The sequence below is a fragment of the Homarus americanus genome, unplaced genomic scaffold (genome assembly GCF_018991925.1).
Source record: "Homarus americanus isolate GMGI-L3 unplaced genomic scaffold, GMGI_Hamer_2.0 scaffold25483, whole genome shotgun sequence".
NCBI lineage: Eukaryota > Metazoa > Arthropoda > Malacostraca > Decapoda > Nephropidae > Homarus > Homarus americanus.
In genome coordinates, this window is record NW_024726235.1 from 1,132,194 (window position 1) to 1,155,253 (window position 23,060).

The following is a 23,060-nucleotide window of genomic DNA, read 5'->3' on the forward strand; positions in this document are numbered from 1 at the left end:
ATTACCAGCAGTCCACCATTACACATTATCATCACCGGATGTTCCCTAGTTTAACGAAGAATAGAAATGTCTTCATATAGAGCCAACACACACACACACACACACACACACACACACACACACACACACACTTAATAAAACTTTCATGTGATTGAGATCGGATTTGAAATGATTAAGCGGAACTTAAGTAAAAATATGTTTGAATTTGATTTGAACTAAACCTTTATATGCACTGGTATAGGAGAGGTGTGTTTGTTGAGGCTGTGTCTGTCACCTGCCTCCCGCTTGTTACCTGAGTTTACCTGTTGATGTTGTCCCTCAGGTTTGATATTACTCGGGTTAGAGCGGCTGTTGATTGGTGGATTTTATGGCTGTGTAGGGGGGGGGGTTAATTACTCCCTCCAGTTCAGTCCTCCTCCTCCCCCACTCCCTCCTTGTCCCTACTCTCATCTTCTCCCTGACTCCCAGCACAGGTGTAACTCAATCAACGTCTTCTCAGTGCTGGTCCAGTTCTCTTCCTCCTCCTCTTTCTCTTCTCTCCCTCCCTCCCTCCATACCTGCCTCCTCAACGCTACTTCAATCTCCCTCTCTAGCTCTTCTACGCCGCTCGAGCTGACTCTCCCTTCTACCCTTACACGTCACCCTATGCTAATTATTTTGTCCCCCAAATCACCTTAAACCTCACTCACTAAACCCCGTATGTGGCTCCTCCGCGTAACACCCCAATGATTTTTTTAGCTGTCGACCATTACTTCTAACCCCAGTGTAGCTACTCAACCCCATACCAGCTTCCCCCAGATGTATTTCAACCTTCCAGTATTATCCCTCACCCCACTCCTCTCAGTCCCTCCCTATCATCACTATAATTAAACTTAGCTCAATTCCTCAACCTCGATTTCGCCCCCCCCCCCCCCCCTCCCACCCAATTCCTTTCCAGACCCACGACCTACCTACTCCCCTCCCCGTGTCACCAGCCCTACTAGTTGTAACCCCCGACACGACGTACAGTACACACCATAATAGCCCCGTGTCAACACCACCTCACTGCTACCACACCTCACCTCACGCTATACCCTATTGTAGCCCGAGTTCTCATTATTCATTGAGGTGCCGCATAAAGTTCGATATATCCTCATCTGTCCCCACCCTAACATGGCCATAACCTCGAATACCTTTCCCTCCGGTAATACTCCAGTTGATGGGTTCACTGCTAACCTAACTCCGACCACTGTCCACGCGTTGTAGAGTCAGCCAAGGTCTTCGTTCTAGCTTTCGTGTGTCATCGAATTCACGGTCCTCACCACACTCACCACCTTCACCCCACCCACTGCCCTCACCACACTTCATTACCCCAGCCTTCCTCCATCTTTTCATCATTGTGCCAGACTACCCCCACCCCCCTCCACGACCCCAGCTTCGCCTGCACGCCACAGTGCCACCTGTACCCTGGCCCCTCTCGTCATCCTGGCTCGGTTCACCTTCCCAACAGTACAGTAACTGAGATGAAACTACCCTATAGTATTCTGAACACGCTGCCTCTAATAAGACTATTAATGGATCAAGATTTTATATCGGAAATTCTCCAAAATGAAGTTAGAGGTTAAGAAATACTGTGTAGTGTATGTATCGGTGGTGATGGTAGGGGGTGGTAGTAGTAGTTGTAGGGGTGTAAAGGTAGTGCCGGTGGTGGTGGTAGGGGTGCTGGTAGTGGGAGGGAGAGAGAGTGTGTGTTGGGGGTTAAGCTAAATAAGGTGCTGCCTCCTCCATATATTAAGTCTGCATCGCCAGCCAGGAGTGTCATACCGTCTCCATGTTGACTCGTATACAAGTGACCTGGGCCTCTAGTGAAACATATTGTCGGTATGATGATGAACAACGACTGTTAAATGGCTAACGACATGGATTTGCATTATTTTCATAGATTGATTACGCTAAGTTACCAAGGTACAGTAGGTAGGGTGGACGGGTCTTGACTGGTCCGTCTCTACCCCTGTCACCTGTCTGTCTGCTTTGAGCGACGTAATTATAGCAGAGAGAAATTCCATGGATTTCATACCGTATACACTCACTGCGTCTCCTGGATGCTGTGTATAACTGCGTACACACACACACACACACACACACACACACACACACACACACAGCCAGAAAAAAGTGTACCAGTGCGTCACTCCAGCTATGCGGTAGACGTTATCCACTCGGCGTTATTTGATAAACCAGAGGACCATAACCAGACGATGTGGTGTTGTGTTGCTCGATACCGTCTTCCGTGTTGTTGCTCTTTGGTACTACTTGTTATTTTCTTCTCTTCTGTTCTTGTGTTAATTGTGTTCTCGAAAAATTCTACACTGGGTAGACCATGACTGGTAATATTCAGGCAAGTAAAGCACTCAAATGTCATCCTCGACATTCTTATGCACTTGTTGTTGAGGGACTCGTCATGGTGTGCCTTGGAAGAAGTCGACTCATTTATCTGTTGGTGATTGATTGCATTAGTAACCCGTTGAGACATGCACATGGGGTCAGCTCAGTGTAGCCGGATAATCCTCTCAGAGTTACACAATAACCACTAACTTATCTCTCCACCACCCTTAACCACCCGTAACACACCTCTCCCTGACACTGCCTGTTGTGTGTCACCATTAATCCCCCCCTTTTCTGTACCTCAGTGCTCCACTCACATTAATCTACCTTTACTTTCTATATTACTGATGAATATGTGATCATAGTTACCAGTGTAAGTTTGTCCCCGGCTCCTACCTCCCCATAACACATGTTCTCATAACCTTGCTTCTCTCTGGGTCACCGTCCTGCTTGCCTCTACTGTATGCGGTACTAGACTCATCCTTCCTCCTCCTCTACAGTTACCCATCCTTGGTGACTACATGACACCTTATACAGTACACGACTCTCACCTCACTACATCATCATACACTTCCATGTGCAGCATAACACCTTGTTTACACCTTACACAGTGTTTACACATTACACCCTCCCAGTGTCTACGATACTATGCAACAAGGGTGTAGAGTAATTTGTACTCACAGTTTACAGGTGGTGTCATTACTCACGCCCAGTGTTCTCTCATTTCACTCATTTTGTATTACTGTACATCCACTCTATGTTTCTGAACCTTTCCACTGTTCGCACCCTTGACACCCCCCAGTGTTCCTTACACCTAGTATTTCTCACCATATACACCCAGTGTTTCTCACCCCATACACCCTGTGTTCCTTACACCTAGAATTTCTCACCATATACACCCATTGTCTCATACACCCAGTGTTCCTAACCCCCATACACCCAGTGTTTCTTACCTTTTACACCCAGTGTTCCTTACCTTTTACACTCATTGTTCATCATCCCATACACCCAGTGCTCCTCATCCCATACACCCAGTGTTCGTCACCCCATACACCCAGTGTTCGTCACCCCATACACCCAGTGTTCGTCACCCCATACACCCAGTATTCCTCACCCCATACACCCAGTGTTCTTCACCCCATACACCCAGTGTTCGTCACCCCATACACCCAGTGTTCCTCACCCCATCATCCCATACACCCAGTGCTCCTCATCACCCCATACACCCAGTGTTCGTCACCCCATACACCCAGTGTTACACCCAGTGTCATACACCCATACACCCAGTGTTCGTCACCCCATACACCCAGTATTCCTCACCCCATACACCCAGTACACATACCAGTGTTCAGTGTTTCACCCCATACACCCAGTGTTCGTCACCCCATACACCCAGTGTTCCTCACCCCATACACCCAGTGTTCTTCACCCCATACACCCAGTGCTCTTCACCCCATACACCCAGTATTTCTTGCCCTCATACACCCAGTGTTCCTTACCCTATACACCCAGTGTTCCTCACTCCATACACCCAGTGTTCCATACACCCAGTGTTGACACCAGCCCCTTGCTACCCGGTCCCTGAGTCACTGTAGCCGCCAGGTGTGGTCGGTGTGTGGTGTTGACCGTCACTGTAGGCTGATATACTCTTGAGCCACACCCCTTGGTCTTGTTTGTGTTATATGATGCTGGAATATATTTGTGTTTATTACGTTTGATACATTACAGTGGTGGAAAATAGTGAATCATGCAATACGTGTTCATATCATGTTCTCCCGCACTAATATTTATTTCCTTTATAGTCGAAGGCCGAATAACCACCTGTAAGTACTTTTCTTGTTTTGAAGTACATTACAGAGATATACTTTGTAATCTGTTGGAGAAAATTAATAATTTGTTTGGATTCGAATGCACGTAAAAGGGTAATAAACAATAGTAATTATTATTATACTGGCAATAATAATACTAATAACTAATTCGTTACAATGTTACATTAACCCCCTTGATAATATAACAGTGACGAGGGTGTTACTCTATGTTGTTACTCAGACTGAATACTTTATATATATATATGTTTCATGCTCTCTTTTAATTGCTGGTGTTATTGCTTCCGCATTGGCTAGAGGAAATTGCATGGTTCTTCAGTGTCCTCATAATTTTCCACTACTGTATGTGTTGAGTGCGTGACTGTGGTGGCGGAGGGTGAAAGACCTGTCAATCTAGCTAGCATGTGTTGTAGGATGTGCTCTCATGCTAGGATGTGTCTTGATGAGGATGTGATGTACTGTAGGTGTGGCAGCTCAGGTAAGCGACGGAAAGGTAAGGGTTTTTTTTATTATGTGAAGCTACAGTCTGTGGTGTCTTGGCTGTGATGTTTGTTTTTCTTGTGTTTAACGTTAGTTTTGTTGTTCTCGCTCTGCTGGCTGGCACTCAATGTGTGTGTGTGTGTGTGTGTGTGTGTGTGTGTGTGTGTGTGTGTGTGTGTGTGTGTGTGTGTGTGTGTGTGTGTGTGTGTGTGTGTGTGTGTGTGTGTGTGTGTGTGTGTGTGTGTGTGTGTGTGTGTGTGTGTGTGTGTGTGTGTGTGTGTGTGTGTGTGTGTGTGTGTGTGTGTGTGTGTGTGTGTGTGTGTGTGTGTGTGTGTGTGTGTGTGTGTGTGTGTGTGTGTGTGTGTGTGTGTGTGTGTGTGTGTGTGTGTGTGTGTGTGTGTGTGTGTGTGTGTGTGTGTGTGTGTGTGTGTGTGTGTGTGTGTGTGTGTGTGTGTGTGTGTGTGTGTGTGTGTGTGTGTGTGTGTGTGTGTGTGTGTGTGTGTGTGTGTGTGTGTGTGTGTGTGTGTGTGTGATTATTTCTGTTTGGGGCATAAGGTGTGTTGTCTCTCTCTCCGCTTTATAATAAAAGAATATGAATAAGTAATTAGGGTGTAATCAGGTGTGTGCAGGTAAGGGTGAGGTTAAGGGGCTGGTGATTCTTATCTATTACACGAGTGAAATATAGTTCCAGTCAGGGGGGGTAACATGTATCCTGTACACTACCTGAGTTGTCCCTGAGAGGAATATACAGTCATAATAACCGTGTGTGTGTGTGTGTGTGTGTGTGTGTGTGTGTGTGTGTACGAAACGATGACGTAAGCGGAGGAACTATTAATAAGTTTCACCTTTGCTTGATGAGCTGATGAATAAACAGCAGGTGAGGGTTGGCGGAGTGGCTGAAGGTGGCGGTGAAGGATAGATGGACCTCACTACTCCTGCAGGGTTCTTCCCCCACGAGGCACCAGGTCCTCCCCTCTCCTGCTATTATATCTCATCTCGCATTTAAAAGACTTGAGAGATTCTGCCTCGGTATCTTGAAATAATAACATATTCTATTCCTACATGTTAAACAATAGACGTCTTAACACAGCCACAACCTAAGTCCTTCCTCACACGAGTAACTGAAAGGCCACAGGTGCAGTAGCCAGTAAACCAGTGACATTATCTTAACGTCTTTCTTCTTATACGACTCTGTGGTAGTTTTTGTTGTGACGTGTTTCTGCTGGTCAGGACCTTGGTGAACGCACGCTGTTAAACCTCTGCTCGACTCTGTGGTAGTTTTTGTTGTGACGTGTTTCTGCTGGTCAGGACCTTGGTGAACGCACGCTGTTAAACCTCTGCTCATAGTAATAAGATACACTGGTCTTTACAATACAAGTAATGCAGGTTTATAAAGTTTGGTTTTATAAAATGTAACTAATAATGGCTACTAGATTATCGTATATGACTGAGTCGTTATAGAATTTCTCTGTACAGTGTGTGTTGACTTTTAACTACATCATAAAGTTATAAATGAAACACTTGGGTAATCATACAGTAGAAGCAATTATATCTACAACTGGTGTTAACACTGTTGTGGTGATATTAATGATAATACATCTGGTTTGTGTCTTAGTGGAGGACTCGGTTATGTAATAATTTATATAAACACCAGGCGAGCCAGGGAGCCAGCGTCACTGCCTTCACATAATGATGGGCTTGGAAGCTTTACTATACCTGAAGCATTTTACCTGTGTGTTGCTGGAGGTGAGCCACGTGAAGCTCTCAGTGGCTTCGTTACGTGTTCACTGCTCAATATACTGTATGATCCCAGGGCAGGGTCACGTGTGGCCTTAAGGGGTTAAGTGGGCAAACATACTTTAAACGTGTTTGTTAAGTGCTTGATATTGCATAAATTTGCCTTGTTCTTAATGAGGCACTTTTAATAATTTCCTTTGCATATACTGTACCGGTGGGTCTACATGTTATCCCTTCAATAGCACCATGTAAACAAACTTACTGTATATCCTGGTCTCTGAAGGGCGCCTTACATTCAGATTTATAAAGTATTTACCTGTGTCTGACTTCCTCAACACGTGTAAGCTCGGGGGGCATCATTTACACATATGTAAATACCCGGGCTTAAGCATGCTTGACGGATGTTGAGTTATAGGAGACAGCTGAGTACCTATGAGAAGATTATTATAAGTTGTTTTCCCTCGTGTGCCCTGAAGAGTCCCCTCGGTGTTGTAGGTCAGGACAAGGTGGTGGTGTAGGCCGGTGGTGGTGTAGGCCGGTGGCGGTGTAGGCCGGTGGCGGTGTAGGCCAGGACAAGGTGGTGGTGTAGGCCGGTGGTGGTGTAGGCCAGGACAAGGTGGTGGTGTAGGCCGGTGGTGGTGTAGGCCGGTGGTGGTGTAGGCTGTGGTGGTGTAGGTCAGGTCAAGGTGGTGTGCAGGCCGGTGGTGGTGGTGTAGGCCAGGGCAAGGTGGTGGTGTAGGCCGGTGGTGGTGTAGGCCAGGACAAGGTGGTGGTGTAGGCGGCCTTGGCTGTTCGCTCAGTATGATATTCACTCACTTGACGTTATACTATATTCAGTTATGCACCAACAGGCGGACTACAGAAGTTTGTGTGTGTGTGTGTGTGTGTGTGTTATTTTGTATATGTTTCACACACACACACACATACGCATGCAGTGTTAAGAGCCTTATACTATACTATACTGTATTAGGATACCGATAGTATATTCACAGTACTCTCTCTCTCTCTCTCTCTCTCTCTCTCTCTCTCTCTCTCTCTCCTGCACGTATTACTGTACAACTATTATATCACACATCTGTCTTAACTCCGCTTAACTATTTAATTTTTTTATTTGTATGTATTGCGAGGCGTTAGTATGGTCTGTTGGGTTCACTGTATGATAAAGAGTAATTGGATAAGAAGTTACCTCGGTATAATTACTTAATTTTGATTGGTTATGGATTATTACCGTGTTTGTGTAGCGTTGGATCCTGGAGGTACCTTGGAGGGGAGGGGGTGTGGACGCCTGGCTGCTCCCACACCCACCCATGGTTAAGTGCCTAATGGAGCGTGTACTGTTATTCGCGTTATCTCGTCCCCGTGTTGAGGGTCAATTTGGTATTATCTCTGGTGATGACGAGGTGTCCTTGGGGCAGAGACACAAGCAGGTGGTGGAGTGTTTGTGAGAGTAGAGGATGTTTGTTGACTGTTTGTGTGTGTGGCCTGTGTCTGATGTGTGGTAATTACGTGTATGCACTCAAACTGGTAAACCCACTTAGGTTGTATACTCTCGACACACAAGAAGTTGTGTGTGTGTGTGTGTGACACATTATATTCGAGAAAGAAAACATAAGGTTAACGCTTGTCTTCAGGCCGGAAACTTGTCACGTGAACACTTCTATTGTTTTCTGCCTTCGGTTAGGTTAGGTTAGGTGTCGTGTGGGTGGACTGGCAGGTGTACCAAAGTGACAAACAAGGAAGACCGGCTCCTCGATGTAACCGACTCGTTTTTGCTCACGTGTTGACGACCGACAAATAATGGTTTTAATTATATTTTTATCAGCGAAAGGAATTATTTTTGTTATGGTTCGCCGTGGAACTTCCTCGGTCTTGTAGTCTTGTCGCGAATACCGATGGTTTTGTTGCTTCCTGTTTCCTGTGTAGTGTGAGTACCACTTGTTGGGCGTCCCAGGTCATTGCCCCGTTCTCTGCTATAGAGGGCCCAGGTCACTGCCCCGTGCTGTTCTATAGAGGTCCCAGGTCACTGCCCCGTGCTGTGCTATAGAGGGTCCAGGTCACTGCCCCGGGGTTTAGAGGGCCCCGTCCTTCCCACAGGTCCTAACGAACACCTCACATGACACAGTAAACTATCGCTATTATCACACCCATATCTCCTCTTCACAACAGCGGGGAAGCCTTAACATGTTGTCACCATCGAGTCACTCTTATAGTTAATGGCTGGTGTTTACGTCGGGAATAACTCGATATTATTTTTGGTGGTAGGGGAGGGCAGGGGTGTGGTGGGAAGGGCAGGGGTATGGTAGGAAGGGCGGAGGTGTGGTGAGAAGGACAGGGTGTGATGGGGATGCTAGGGCTATGGTGGGGAGGGCAAGGGTGTGGAGGGCGGAGGTGTGGTGGGAAGGGCTAGGTTGTGGTAGGCGGGGGGACTTGGATGATACTATGGCGATTTAGCATCAGCATCAAGCCATTGCTTCACACACACACACACACACACACACACACACACACACACACACACACACCTGCGACAGGAAGTGACCGGGAGTAGCAGGTGGGAGGGAGAGGGAACTAAGTCAGGTCATCATTGAAGCATAACGCGATGTGGAGGTGAGCGTGGGAACTGGTAGACCGTCTGGAGGATGTAAACCTCTCCCCGGTACTCTGGAGGATGTGAACCTCTCCCCGGTACTCTCTGGAGGATGTAAACCTCTCCCCGGTACTCTGGAGGATGTGAACCTCTCCCCGGTGCTCTCTGGAGGATGTAAACCTCCCCGGTACTGAACCTCCCCGGCAATTTCTGAGGATGTGAACCCTCCCGCAACTCTCTTTCTGGAGGATGTGAACCCTCCCCGATACTTGGGGATGTAAACCTCCCCAGTACTCTGAGGATGTGAACCTCTCCCCGGTAGTGGAGGATGTGAACCTCCCCAGCACTCTGAGGATGTAAATCTCTCCCCAGTACCTGAGGATGTGAACCTCCCCGATACTCTGAGGATGTGAACCTCCCCAGTACTCTGGAGGATATGAACCTCCCCCGGTACTCTGGAGGATGTGAACCTCTTCCCGGTACTCTGAGGATGTGAACCTCTCCCCAGTACTCTGGAGCATGTGAACCTCTTCCCCAGTACTCTGGAGGATGAACCTTCGGTACTCTGGAGGATGTGAACCCTTTCCCTGTACTCTCTGGGATGTGAACCTTTCTTCCTGTACTCTCTGAGGATGAACCTCTCGGTACTCTGGAGGTTGAACCTTTTCCCGGTACTCTGGAGGATGTGAACCTTTCTTCCCTGTACTCTCTGGAGGATGTGAACCTGGAGTGATGAACTTTTCCCTGTACTCTCTGGAGGATGTGAACCTCTCGGTACTCTGGAGGATGTGAACCTCTCCCCGGTACTCTGGAGGATGTGAACCTCTCCCCGGTACTCTGGAGGATGTGAACCTCAACTAGTACACTGTAGTAGATGTGAACCCCCACCACCACCACCACTACTACTACTATGTATCCCGGGTGAGGAATTTGCTGATGGACGGAATCACATCACCAGTATCTCTGCCTCTACGTCTGCCTTCCTACGTTTGAAGGAGGGGAGGGATGGCTCTCAAACTTAACAGGGTCATCGGTCTCCCTCAAGGATTTATAGGTGTTTGACAATAACCATATGCCGATGGAAGACGTTCGGGGCTATATTGCGTGTTCGACCTTGCCAAAATGGACACTTACCGTACTTGGGTTTGAGTGTAATTTACGTGTGTGTGTGTGTGTGTGTGTGTGTGTGTGTGTGTGTGTAACAGCGTCAGTCGTAAGTAGAAAGTTCCATTTTTTAACGTGTCATGAAAATTAACGTGTTGTTATTTGGAGCAGTTGTTGTTGTCCTTAAGTGAGGTGTGTTACTTTAGGTTAGTAGCTGTAATGAGTTTGTTGTTGAGTGCTACAGTCTGGTGGGCGGTCTATTTTGTTTGTTTGTTAGTATACGTGTGGCGTGGGTGTTTTTACTCCTGGCCTCAGGCACTTAATTGTTTTGTTTAAAGTCAATTACAGTTACGGTTAAAGTTCACGAAAATCGGTTACCTGATTCTTCCCAAATTTCACAGTTTTTGGCCGATCTAATAATTTTCACCGGGTGGGGAGGAGGTCACTGATGGAGTTGTGGCAGATGAGGTTTGTTGTACTCAAGCAGCTCCTACGGGTCAATGGCCACGCCGGCACTGTAGTAGGGAAAGCTGTAGATTTAGTGGGTTTACGGTGCCTCCCTCACCTTCACGCGGTACAGTAGCCAGGTGGATGGTCAGTGAGAGCGCCCATCCAAGTCACTGGCTACCACTTCACCGCCCAGTGTGGCTGTTAACGTGGACGGTGTACGCAGCACTCCCCCTCCTTCCACTGACCAACCACACCCCAATCATGAGAGCCAGGAGGGAGGGGCGTTGACCTGGTTGGGGTACACCTCACTACCCTGCAGGTCACTGTGCAGCTCCAGGTATACTAGTCAGGGAAGGAGGGCCACATTCTGGGTACAGGATGAAGGGAGGGAGAGGATGATCTACCTTTTCTGATTTCTAGCAGAAGGTTCAGGTAGCAGCAGTTGAATATTTTTGTATAATACAGTTGAGAATATCGGAGGCCGCCCGACCTGGCCCTGCCCGCCGCAAGGATGGGAAGTCGTAAAGACTTTATGGCAGGTCCGGCGGGCCTGTGTCGTGACCCGTAGTCAATGGCCGGTCTCTGCCTACACACACACCCACGCCCGCCCTCCTGTCCGTACCATTGTTCCACGCCCACGCCACGCCCTGGCCCACGGAGACATTGTAGGCAAGGGTGTGTCTCCCCGTCTGAATACCCACACCGACGCCCTCCACATACATATGTAAATGTGTTTATGCTTAAATACTTGGTGCTATTTTCTGTAGGCACAACCGCTGATGCTGGCTCAATTGTTCCCTAGCGGTGGGTACTGGTTGTTATCAGTCATGTGTGGGGCCATCACGTGGTGTTTTGAGAGCTCCTGGAGTATGGTAGGGTGAGGGGGTGTGTTTCATACATTTAACATGATCAGACAGCGTCCAAGGGTCCCAGGCAGGCTATATATCCCTCATTCCCCTCCCACCCCCACACACACATTCCGCATCAATACCCTCTATCGCGGAAATGGCCGTTGTGTGACCGTATTGCAAATGCGACAGTTCATTGCTGTGTAAACTGCCTTTTATTGCAGTGCAGTTAGTGATATTGCCTTTTGGAAAGGTTGTGCCTCGTTTATCCTGGAGTCTGCCATCACCTGTGGGCAGTTTACTGCTTCACTACCCACGATGTACTATATGTACTGCCCCATTACCCATGATGTACTGTACTTATTGTACTGTGCTGTTACTCGCGCTCTACTCTCTGCACTGCTCTCTTTACCACGATGTACTGCACCATGACCGTCTTTATACAGTACAGTGAACTCTGTTTCTCTACACTACTCTACATCCAACACTGATGCTTAGATTAACCTTCCAACACTGATGCTTAGATTAACCTTCCAACACACTTCTTGTAAATTTACCATGACCTGTAGTGGTGTCAGGTGATGGGGGATATTTGTGAAGGTTCATCAGTCTTCACTTACTTCCCAGCGCCAGGAGTCTCCACACCACAGGATTCAGAGATGTTTTACGTGGGTGTCTTCGTTTACTGTTATTTCATCTCCACTTGGTCAGGGTTGAGAGTGTGGGAAGCTGTGTGCTAGCTATGGTTCGTGTCGTTCAGTGTATAAAGAGACTGAGTGGTTGGTCTTGTTCGTTCGTCAGTAATTGCTTTGGTGCTGATTGCTTGAGGTGTGTCAGTCGAGGTGGTTGACCCCTTCAGTGGAGAAGGCCGTTGCCTCTGGGTAACTGGCCACTGATGGAGATGGTGAACCGGGAGGTGGTGGTGGAGGAGGGAGAGTCAGGGAAGGGGACATCAGAGGGAGGGATCAGAGGGAGGGAGGGGGTTCGTTGTGATGGGGAAGGGAAGGAGGGGGCCTGTTGTGATGGGGAAGGGAAGGAGGGGTTCTGTGATGGGGGGAAGGGAAGGAGGGGGGGTTCGTTGTGATGGGGGAAGGGAGGGAGGAAGAACTGGAGAGGGTGATTATGGGGAGGAGGGGGTGTCAGAGAGGGAGAAATACTGAGAGTAGAGATTGTTGTAGAAGGCATGAATAGTGGTAGTAGGCATGAATGGTGGTAGGAGACAGGCATAAGAGTTAGGGCGGGAGTTTGGTGGTAGAATGCCAGGAGGGGTTGTGGTAAGTGAGGGTTGAAGGATGGGAGAAGAATAGTGGTAGGGATAATTTTAGGATTGGAGGATGGTGGTAGTGGTGATGGTAGGTAGTGGTGGTGGATGAAGCTCTCACGGTAACAGAAGGTTGTCATCACTCACTTACGCACCGGAAGGAAAAACTGTCTACTTGATGAATTGAATTGAATTGAAACAGCTTATTTAGCGTTAGAAACACAGATACAGGGTAGATAATAATAACAATATTAACATGGCTGAGCCAGTTGAGAACCTGAGCTATCTTTGAGGCACCTGATATATGCTATACATTTATCTCAAGGAAGTATTATGTAACATTTAGTAACATCTGGAATAGTACAATAGCATGGTGGTAATAAGAACATCTCATAATGTTACCACAGTTATCACTTCAATATTTATTAATTGTATTTTTTTTAGCTTTTTTTTTAATATTATAAGTATATACATAAATTACAGTGGACTTGAAAAACATAAGTATAATGGGGGAGCAGTACAACATGGGTGGTACAGTATTAAGGTTGAACAAGAGGACAGAGCTGTCACGCCTTTTGAGGGGTTAGGTTTCCCTGGTGATGATGGGGAGGTGTTGGAGAGGGGAAGTCTTGGTGATAGTGGGGTGAAGGGAAGTGTTCATCGTTCATCCCTCTCTCCGTCAGTTAATTAACACAGTTAAGTAGTATGAAGCACTTAAGGACACATGAGTAATGGTAGCGGTGGTGGCTAACGAATAACAGGGTGAAGCAGTTTACACCGTACATTTTGTGTGTTCACCTCACCGAGTCTTGTGTAAATTGTTTCCCTCAACACGTACAGAAGAAACGATGTAGCCAGGTTTTATACTTCTCATGATTGAGATTGGTTCAGGCTTATTAATCATTTACAAGTTCATTACGTTTCTTTTTGTTTTTGTTCACAGCGAGTATAGGTTTTTTACTGAGGGCCTCGTAGTGTGTATAGGTTGTGTGGTGAAGAAAGACTGTAGTGAGGTTGTGGTAAAGTTAACATATAGCTGAGGCCAGGGAGAGGTGTAATGTGGTTCTGTGAGTTTGTTGTTAATTTGGATATACGAGTTATTTATCTTGGCGTATTTAGTAATGGGACAAGTCAAAAGATGTACAAGGGTGGAGCAGTGCTAGAGAGCTTAGAGAGAGAGAGAGAGAGAGAGAGAGAGAGAGAGAGAGAGAGAGAGAGAGAGAGAGAGAGAGAGAGAGAGAGAGAGAGAGAGAGAGAGAGAGAGAGAGAGAGAGAGAGAGAGAGAGAGAGAGAGAGAGAGAGAGAGAGAGAGAGAGAGAGAGAGAGAGAGAGAGAGAGAGAGAGAGAGAGAGAGAGAGAGAGAGAGAGAGAGAGAGAGAGAGAGAGAGAGAGAGAGAGAGAGAGAGAGAGAGAGAGAGAGAGAGAGAGAGAGAGAGAGAGAGAGAGAGAGAGAGAGAGAGAGAGAGAGAGAGAGAGAGAGAGAGAGAGAGAGAGAGAGAGAGAGAGAGAGAGAGAGAGAGAGAGAGAGAGAGAGAGAGAGAGAGAGAGAGAGAGAGAGAGAGAGAGAGAGAGAGAGAGAGAGAGAGAGAGAGAGATTATTGGGGTCAAACATAAACAATACCAGGTTATTAGGGACAGGGAGTATCAGGCAGTGTAGGCAAGAAGAGAGTTAATGTCAGGTAATTATTTTGTCAATATGAAGACGTGTACTCAGGTGTGTGATTAGTGACGTAAGGAATGATCGCTTTCTCCCGGGGTGTGTCAACAATATATCCAACTGTAGACATTGTGGCATTACCCTCACGACTTGTATTCATACTTGGACACCTGAAGATGTGATGACACACCTTAATGACACTGTTCATGGTTGAGTCTGTTACTGTCCTCTGACCACACCATCACCACACCATCACCACACCACACCACACCACATCATATCTACTACTTTGCTCTCACTTGTCACTTGAAATCGATTATGATGACGAAAACCTGTTGTATAATGAATATGACAACAGGGAACCAGTTAACCCCTCCACCTGCCTGATGAAGGGGCACATTGTCTACCTTACCTTACTATATCTATGTCTCAGCCTCCCTCGCTCTCTGAAAACACTCTCATGTAATTCCAAATGTTTATCTAGTTGAGGACTCGAGTAGGTATCACCGTTCATCGTGTGTGTGTGTGTGTGTGTGTGTGTGTGTGTGCGCGCGCGCGCGCGCGCGTGTGTGTGTGTGTGTGTGTGTGTGATGATAATAATAATAATAATAATAATAATTATTAACGGTTTATTGAAAAAAATTCTGCAGTCCGAAGGCTGAAAATATACATTGGACATAAATTACTTATTACATACATTGGTGGTTTAACAAAAGCCTTCATTAGAGAAAGGTAAAGGAACATACAGTGAACATACAGATTAATGTAGGTGTTGAACAACAAACTCGTAGTGTAGTCACTCCCTCCCAGATGGTGTTAGGAGGAACTTACGTGGTGTAGTAGTTCCCTCAGATGGTGTTCTGAGGGACCTGGCGTGGTGTAGTAATTCCCTCGTAGATGGTGTTATGAGGGGCCTCTGTTTAACACTGGTTCCGTTCCTTTCCTAAATGAAATTGTAATTTCTGGCGAGAACTTGTTGATATTCCGGTGGGGAGGAGGGTTCAGGGGAGGGGGTTGGTATGGGCCAACTTAACAGTTGACCTGGCTGCCCCGAGAGGAGCGCCAGGTACGTCTTGACCCTTCGGTGGTCAAGGATGTGTGTGTGTGTGTGTGTGTGTGATGCTTATGAAAGACGTGGTACAGCATGGCAACCAGTGTGTCCCAGGCAGTAGTATTCTGAGCCACTGCCGGTCTTCACACTTCACAAGCATGAGCATAATGTGAACACACACACACACACACACACACACACGGGATGGGGGTGGGGGGGCATGTCAGGTGTGATGGTCAGTATGGGTAATAGTGTGGAGGTGTTGGCCCTCACTGATCGCGTGTCGTGGCTCCCCCCCCCCCCTCCCCAATGTTGACAGGGGGGTTGGTGAAGGGGTGAAAAGATAAAGGGGAGGGGGTTATCACCGTGATTAATTTTTTATGATGTAGCTGTCGTTCTGTACAGCTGCACTAGTGTGTGTGTTTAACAGCGAGACACACACAAGAGAAGGACGACCATGGCTGTGGAGGACATACACCCCGTCAATAATATAGCTGTAGTTTATGTGTTCTACCCGGCGTAGTTGTGTTCACTTACCCAGAGTACAACTCATGCTATAATGAAAGGAAATAACAAGTTTACAAAGTTTATTGTGGGTAGTATTTGTGTGGGTGGTGGTTAGCCCCCTCATTATCGGTGTCCCTGTACTCACGCCTGATACATTATGTGTCCGGCCAGCTGCTGACGGTGCAGTAGGAGGAATTTGATGTTTTTCAACCTTGCATAAACCAGGGAAGATAGGAAGGCAAGATGTTAATACTGAGTCATAACATTACCCGGTCGTGTCATTATGGTAGTTGATTTAGTGTTGAGTTGTGAGGATTGTACCCGGTGGCTCCCCTTCACCCGTCACTCATAAGGATGTTCCTCATCAGGGTGTTATTTATCTTGTGATGCAGCGGTGACCACGACCTGTTACGCCTCTACCTCAGTGAAGATGTTGTTACTTGGCCCAAAATTTCAAGTTTTTTTTTTCACGATACTATGATGGTGTCAGGGATGAATAGAGCACTTATGTTATTTTTTGAAGTCAGGGATCTTTTAGCTAGACTTTGTGATGTAAATATAGTTAATATGCAGTAAAAAAAATCCTGCCATTGACCATTAGAGTTTCACATATCTCTTCTATGCACTTACAATATTGCGTGTGCCCCTACCCCAGTCATCTATAGTCGACGTTATAATCACGATGAGGCACCACCAGTTGACCTCTGACCTGTGACGGTAGTCTTGTAACTGCTGATTGAACACACAGAGTACCTGACCAATCAGCATCGAGTAAGATGGAGTGAAAGTCATTTAGTGTTGTTTTTACCTGTTGTTTCATACATGACAGCTGTCGCGACTGACAGAGAGAGGAGCTGTCAGGGGTCAAGGAGTGTAAGGTGATCTCTCCCTCGTGTTGCAGCTTCAGTTAGTTTTTAATTCCCAAAGAAGATATAAAAGACACATCTGATGGGGCCAGTTAAACTACGGTACAGTATTCCGATGGTGACCGTAACTAAACAAATTATCGTGTACCTGTGTTAAGAGACGCTGTGGTTTTATAAGTCTTTGGTGGTGGTTGTCAGGTCTTGGTACTGGCCCCAAACATATACCCCTACAACACCAGTACCAAGGCTGTAACACCCCCTTAACAGAATGATCCCCCCCCCCCCAAGCACCAGAAACACCGGGGGGGGGGGTATAAACAGAGGCGTACATTCACCCAGGATTATTCACCGTCACCAGTTCTTTTGTTGTATGTCACGTGCAGTGTAGATCAATAACTCCCCTGTTGTATATATTAAATACCTGCTGAGTGGCTCCGTTGACCACTAAGTATACTTACAGCTGTAGTTGTATTTACCTTATATATATATCAACATTAATTGGTTGTGGGTGTTGTAGAGTGAAAGCGTTGGTTCCGTTTACCTTTGGGTGGGTTACCTGTGCTGTTGGTTAAGTCGTGTTGGTTATGTGTCGTGTTGGTTATGTGTCGTGTTGGTGGGTTTAGTGTAATTGCAAGGTGTCTTCACGTTATTAAATCGACTTAGGTTGTGGCAGACTGGAGCCTCACTGCTGCTGTTTACACCGTGTATGAAAGCCAGTGATCTAAGCAAGGTTTGTGTGTTGATCCCTCGTAATGGCTGGCCTCGTAACACCTCTGGGATTATATGTCATATTTGTAAATGTCTTATAATGGTGGTGGTGTTAAAGACGGTGTATTGTACTGTACTCAGGGGATCAGTAATGGTTTGTACTCGGCGTTACATGTACTTTTGGCTAATCAGAGGTCATATATTAAATGAGTTGCTGGTGGCTATTGTCAGCGACTTGTGTGCTTTGTTTCCCGTACCCAAGACGTGACAAGTAGGATTAAATGAAGGAGTTAATCCAAGCTTGTCTGGAGGCCGTAATACAGGTGATTCCTCGGGTAATTACAGGAACCACACGTACCTTTTCAGAATGACTAGTTCTTTGTCTAGTAATTTTCTGCCACTGCTAGTGACTGTGGTGCGTCCAGCGTGATAGTTGATGTGGGGATTGCCAAGCGTCACGCCCTCCATGATCTGAGTTACGATGTGTAATGCCTGCTGGGGGGCCGCCCGTAATGATACTCCACACCCCTTTATACTCTATTACCTCTACTGAATTATTAATGCCCAGTGACAGGAGGGTTTGGTGAGGTGATGCCGCCCCGAGGCTCCCTAACCAAGTGACGGCAATGAAGGATTCAAGACTCTCGAGATAGGTGGTGAGGCTCTTGGATCACCGATAATACAAGTCTAGAGATGGTCACGGAGAAGCTGTAGCACATACTAGATTATGGTGTAAGTTATAGTGTCGGTGATGGTAGGGTGTAGTGCATCGCCAGGCGTCACATAGACAGTGCATGGGGAAGCCAATTGATATGCTTACACATTCAGTCTGCCTGCCTTAAGCCTCCTCATCGATTAGGTTGGTAAGGTAAATTAGGATAGGGTAGGAGTAGGATAAGATAGGTTACGTTACTTTAGTTAAGGTTAGGTTAAGTTAGGTTTGGTCACGTTAGGTTACGTTAGGTTACGTTACGGAAGGTAGAATGACTCGAACAACTAAGCGTAACGTAATAAGAAAACTTATTTGTAAAAACTTGAGTTAAAGAAAAAAAAAGGTCATCCCGTAGAGAGTAACGTGGGAGAGCCTGTGTTTACGTCGGTGTTCATCCGTCTTGTTTATGTAACCGGAAACTGGTGTTTGTTTTTGAGTTTTAAACTGATGACTTATAACCGGACACAATTGATGGACCAGGTTGATGTTTATGTGGCGAAACTATTACTCCTCCTCCTCCTTTTTTCCTTCCTTTTCCTCGTTCTCTTTCCCCTCTCCCTCCCCTCCCCTCTCTTTCTTTCTTTCTTTCTCTCTCACGTAAAATCTCACCCGGAAGAGGGACCAAAATCTATAAATATTACGCACCAATATATTAGTTGTTTACAAGAATAACTGATCGTAGGCGAAACTTCAGTACAGTGTGTTACATTATCATCACAGGACACCGTTGACAGGTAAAATAGCCTCTCAAGACTCTTACCTGTCGTGGTGGTGATGGGAGGCTTTGGCAACTGTCAAGAATATATTGTGGTATTTTAATAGTGGTATTGCAAGGGTTTTACGATGGTGGGGAATTTTTAATGGTTACTGGCAGGGAATATTTTGGTAGCTGGCAGGGAATATTTTGTGACAGTGATGCATCGGGCCATCGTGTTGGTGGTAGTGTTGGTCAGTGAGTTAGGACTGAATGGTGGGTTAAGTTAGGGTGATTAATCTTCAGGTGAGAAGTGGTGGGTGAGTAGATCTCTTTTCCTGAGGACTCTTGTCTACCTTCTACCTGTGTTACCTCTAAAACACAACTTGATGCACCAGATCTTCCTCTTTTTCCCAACATTATCCTCCCCCCCCCCCACCCTCCCACTCTCTCTCACGGATCTGACCTCAAAATAATACCACAATCAGACACACTCGGATGATGACAAAGCCAATAGCTCTGTGTCCTCCTCCTCCTCACCCTCCTCCCTCAAGTAACAGTGGTAGTTAAGGAAGCATTTCTCACAGCTCGCTCAACAATCTTAGTGAGATCAGCGGCGATTCTCCGTCTCTCTCCCCAGCATGATATGACTCCCATTCATGTTAAACACAGTATCGAGGTGTAAGAAGAGGGAGGGCCGTGTTGAGTTGTGGTCCGCCTCTTAAGATTGTTTTTTCTTTCTTGGGTCCTGGAATGTAATACAGCTTTGGTTTTTCTGTTAGTTTTGCCTCTCTCCCTCCGTTCCTGCTTCTCCCTTACCTTCCCTTGCTTCTCTCCCCCCCCTATCTGCTTCTCCCTTCTTGCTTCTCTCTCTCCCTACCTGCTTCTCTCTACCTTCCTGCCTCCCTCCCACCATTGTTTCATAGTGAAATACACATCATGAGGTTTTACAATTATACACTATACTTGAATAACTTGATCCACAGCTCTCTTGTACTTGATCTAGATGAGGTACAGCTCCCTGTGTGTGTGTGTGTCTCTGTCTCATTTAATAAACAGTCGGACAATCAACATTTATGTTATAATTGGCCATGACGTAAGCACTCACCGTATTAAGAAACATTACAATTAGTTAATAACACTGTGGCTGGACTGATGGTGGTTGTGGCCGCCAGCAGGGAGAGTTAACCCCCGCCACTTGGGAAGGGACCGACGCCTCTCCTCTCCTCTCCAATGTATTGTTAACCGTTTAACTGGAGTCGCTAAGAGATTACCACACCTTATTGCTGTAATTATGTGCAAAGGTCCTCTCGCCTCGTCTCTCCTTGTATCCCGGGCTAACACTAGACTGTGACCCAGTACTCCGTCTATCATGTGCTGACACTCTTGCCTGACGAACGAAGCTCAGTGCTCGCAAATGTGAAATATTTATTAACTCAAAACTGTGCATGCTAGGAAGTTCCTCTTTGAAGCCTTGTTAATACTTGGCTGTACGTAAATTACACACACACACACACACACACACACACACACACACACACAAAACAGTTTTTTCCTGTGAAATATTTTAAGGGTTTATTTGTGAAGGCAAATCATACTATTAAGATGACTCTGCGGGTGTCAAGAATAATGGTAATGGCTGGCCGTCACGTTATGTGTGTGTTTAGATGATACACAGACATATATAAACACACACACACACACATGCGTAATATATTAGTATATGTGTTTGTGTGTGTGTAACAGAGAGCAGGCCATAAACAAGTGTGTGGTAGAGATTTACTCACGAGAGACAGGAGTAGAATTTAGGGTACCAAGATATTCTCTTCCCCCCTCCCCCCTTCCTCCTCCTTCCCTACACATCCATACCCCGGTGAGGACCTTCCGTGAGTGTCCCATCCATCCATCCATTATTTTAAGCCATAATTAATGACTGTTATATAGGGTCGTGTTCTTCACCATATGATTGTGTTATTTTACCTGCCGTCACACCTGACTAGTTTTCGTCTCTTCTTGGAATTTGATTTAATTGTCGGCCACCTGTCTTGACACTACCGTCCCCGCCACCTCGACAGCCTCCGCCACCTCCCCCGCCTCTGCAGTAGTGTGACCCCTGACTCCCCCGTGTGTGGTAGAGGACTCCCCCCCACCACCCCTCCTCTTCCTGCACCAGTACTGTACCTGGCTTTGCATCTTAATGAGAGAGTCATGCGGGAGTCTTGCTGTCACTGCTGTATCAGCGACAGCATATATCTGAGTTGACTTACAGTACTTACGCACGTGCGCCCACACACAGTCCTCCTCCCTTCACCCCCCACTCAATGTGCTGGCTTGGAAAACCGTGCCTCCACGCACGCTTACACCCACACGCTACACCTCATTATCACGCTACACTGCCTTACTTAATATACTCGAGGCTGCACCTTAGTATCAAGTCACCGTTGAGGAGGGAGGGAAGAGTGGTTGGAGCCAAAGACATGATTAAATTAGTCCAAGTTGGAGGCACACAGTGAGTGGCCACCATGTTGGAGTCCTGTATCCCTCTGACTCACCCTGGGAGGGCAGCATCCTGACTCACTCTGGGAGGGCAGCACCCTGACTCACCCTGGGCGGGCAGCACCCTGACTCACCCTGGGCGGGCAGCACCCTGACTCACCCTGGGAGGGCAGCACCCTGACTCACGCTGGGCGGGCAGCACCCTGACTCACGCTGGGCTGGGAGGCAGCACCTGACTCATCCTGGGAGGGCAGCACCTGACTCACCCTCCTGACTCACCCTGGGAGGGCAGCACCCTCCCACTCACCCTGGGAGGGCAGCAGCACCTGACTCACCCTGGGAGGGCAGCACCTGACTCACGCTGGGCAGGCAGCACCTGGCCCATCCTGGGAGGGGGCAGCACCCTGGCACTCACCCCTGGGAGGCAGCATCCTGACTCACCCTGGGAGGCAGCACCCTCACGCACTCACCCTGGGAGGGCAGCACCCTGACTCACCCTGATCGGGCAGCATCCTGGCTCACCCCTGGGAGGGCAGCACCCTCACTCACCCTGGGAGGGCAGCACCTGACTCACCCCTGGTCAGCGCACCTGGACTCACCCTGGGCAGGCAGCACCTGACTCACCCTCAGCACCCTGAGCTCACCTGGGCGGGGCACCCTGCACCCCTGGGCGGGTGGCACCTGACTCACCCTCACCTGGCTCACCCTGGGCGGGCAGCACCCCTCACCCTGGGCAGGCAGCACCCTGGCTCACCCTGGGCTGGGAGGCAGCACCTGGGGAGGCTCACCCTGGGCGGGTCAGCTCACCTGGGAGAGCTCACCCTGGGCAGGCAGCACCTGGCCTCACCCTGGGCGGGCAGCACCCAGCTCACCCTGGGCGGGCAGCACCCTCACTCACCTGGGAGGCAGCACCCTGACTCACCCTGGTCGGGCAGCCTGACTCACCCTGGGCGGGCAGCACCCTGACTCACCCTGGGGCAGCATCCTGACTCACCCTGGGAGGGCAGCACCTGACTCACCCTGGGAGGGCAGCACCCTGACTCACCCTGATCGGGCAGCATCTGGCTCACCCTGGGAGGCAGCACCCTCACTCACCCTGGGAGGCAGCACCCTCCTCACCCTGGTCGGGCAGCACCTGACTCACCCTGGGCGAGGCAGCACCCTGACTCAACCTGGGCGGGCAGCACCCTGACTCACCCTGGGAGGGCAGCACCCTGACTCACCCTGGACGGGCAGCACCTGACTCACCCTGGGCGGGCAGCACCCTGACTCACCCTGGGCAGGCGCACAGCTCACCCTGGGCGGGCAGCACCCTGACTCACCCTGGGCGGGCAGCACCCTGACTCACCTGGGCGGGCAGCCCTGACTCACCTGATCGGGCAGCATCCTGACTCACCCTGGTCGGGCAGCACCCGCTCACCCTGGGCGGGCAGCACCTGACTCTGATCGGGCAGCATCCTGACTCACCCTGGGCGGGCAGCACGACTCACCCTGGGCAGGGGCAGCACCTGACTCACCCTGGGCGGGCAGCACTGACTCACCCTGATCGGGCATCCTGAGCTCACCTGGGCGGGCAGCACCCTGACTCACCCTGGGCGGGCAGCACCCTGACTCACCCTGGGCGGGCAGCACCCTGACTCACCTGATCGGGCAGCATCTGACTCACCCTGGTCAGGCAGCACCTGACTCACCCTGGTCGGGCAGCACCTGAC

The 23,060-nt window shown here is 48.3% G+C and overlaps 1 protein-coding gene across 12 annotated transcripts in view; it reads left to right on the forward strand.

Moving 5' to 3' along the window:
* Window positions 1-23,060, forward strand: part of LOC121865405 (aryl hydrocarbon receptor nuclear translocator homolog) — a 180,664-nt gene that overhangs the window by 115,909 nt on the left and 41,695 nt on the right. For 4 of the 12 annotated variants that reach the window (XM_042364770.1, XM_042364773.1, XM_042364763.1 and 1 more), the window contains one exon: window positions 4,167-4,187. The exons of the other annotated variants lie outside the window; for them this stretch is intronic. In XM_042364770.1, the coding sequence (XP_042220704.1) occupies window positions 4,167-4,187 (21 nt within the window). The remainder of the gene's footprint in view (window positions 1-4,166; window positions 4,188-23,060) is intronic. 12 annotated transcript variants of the gene reach the window in all.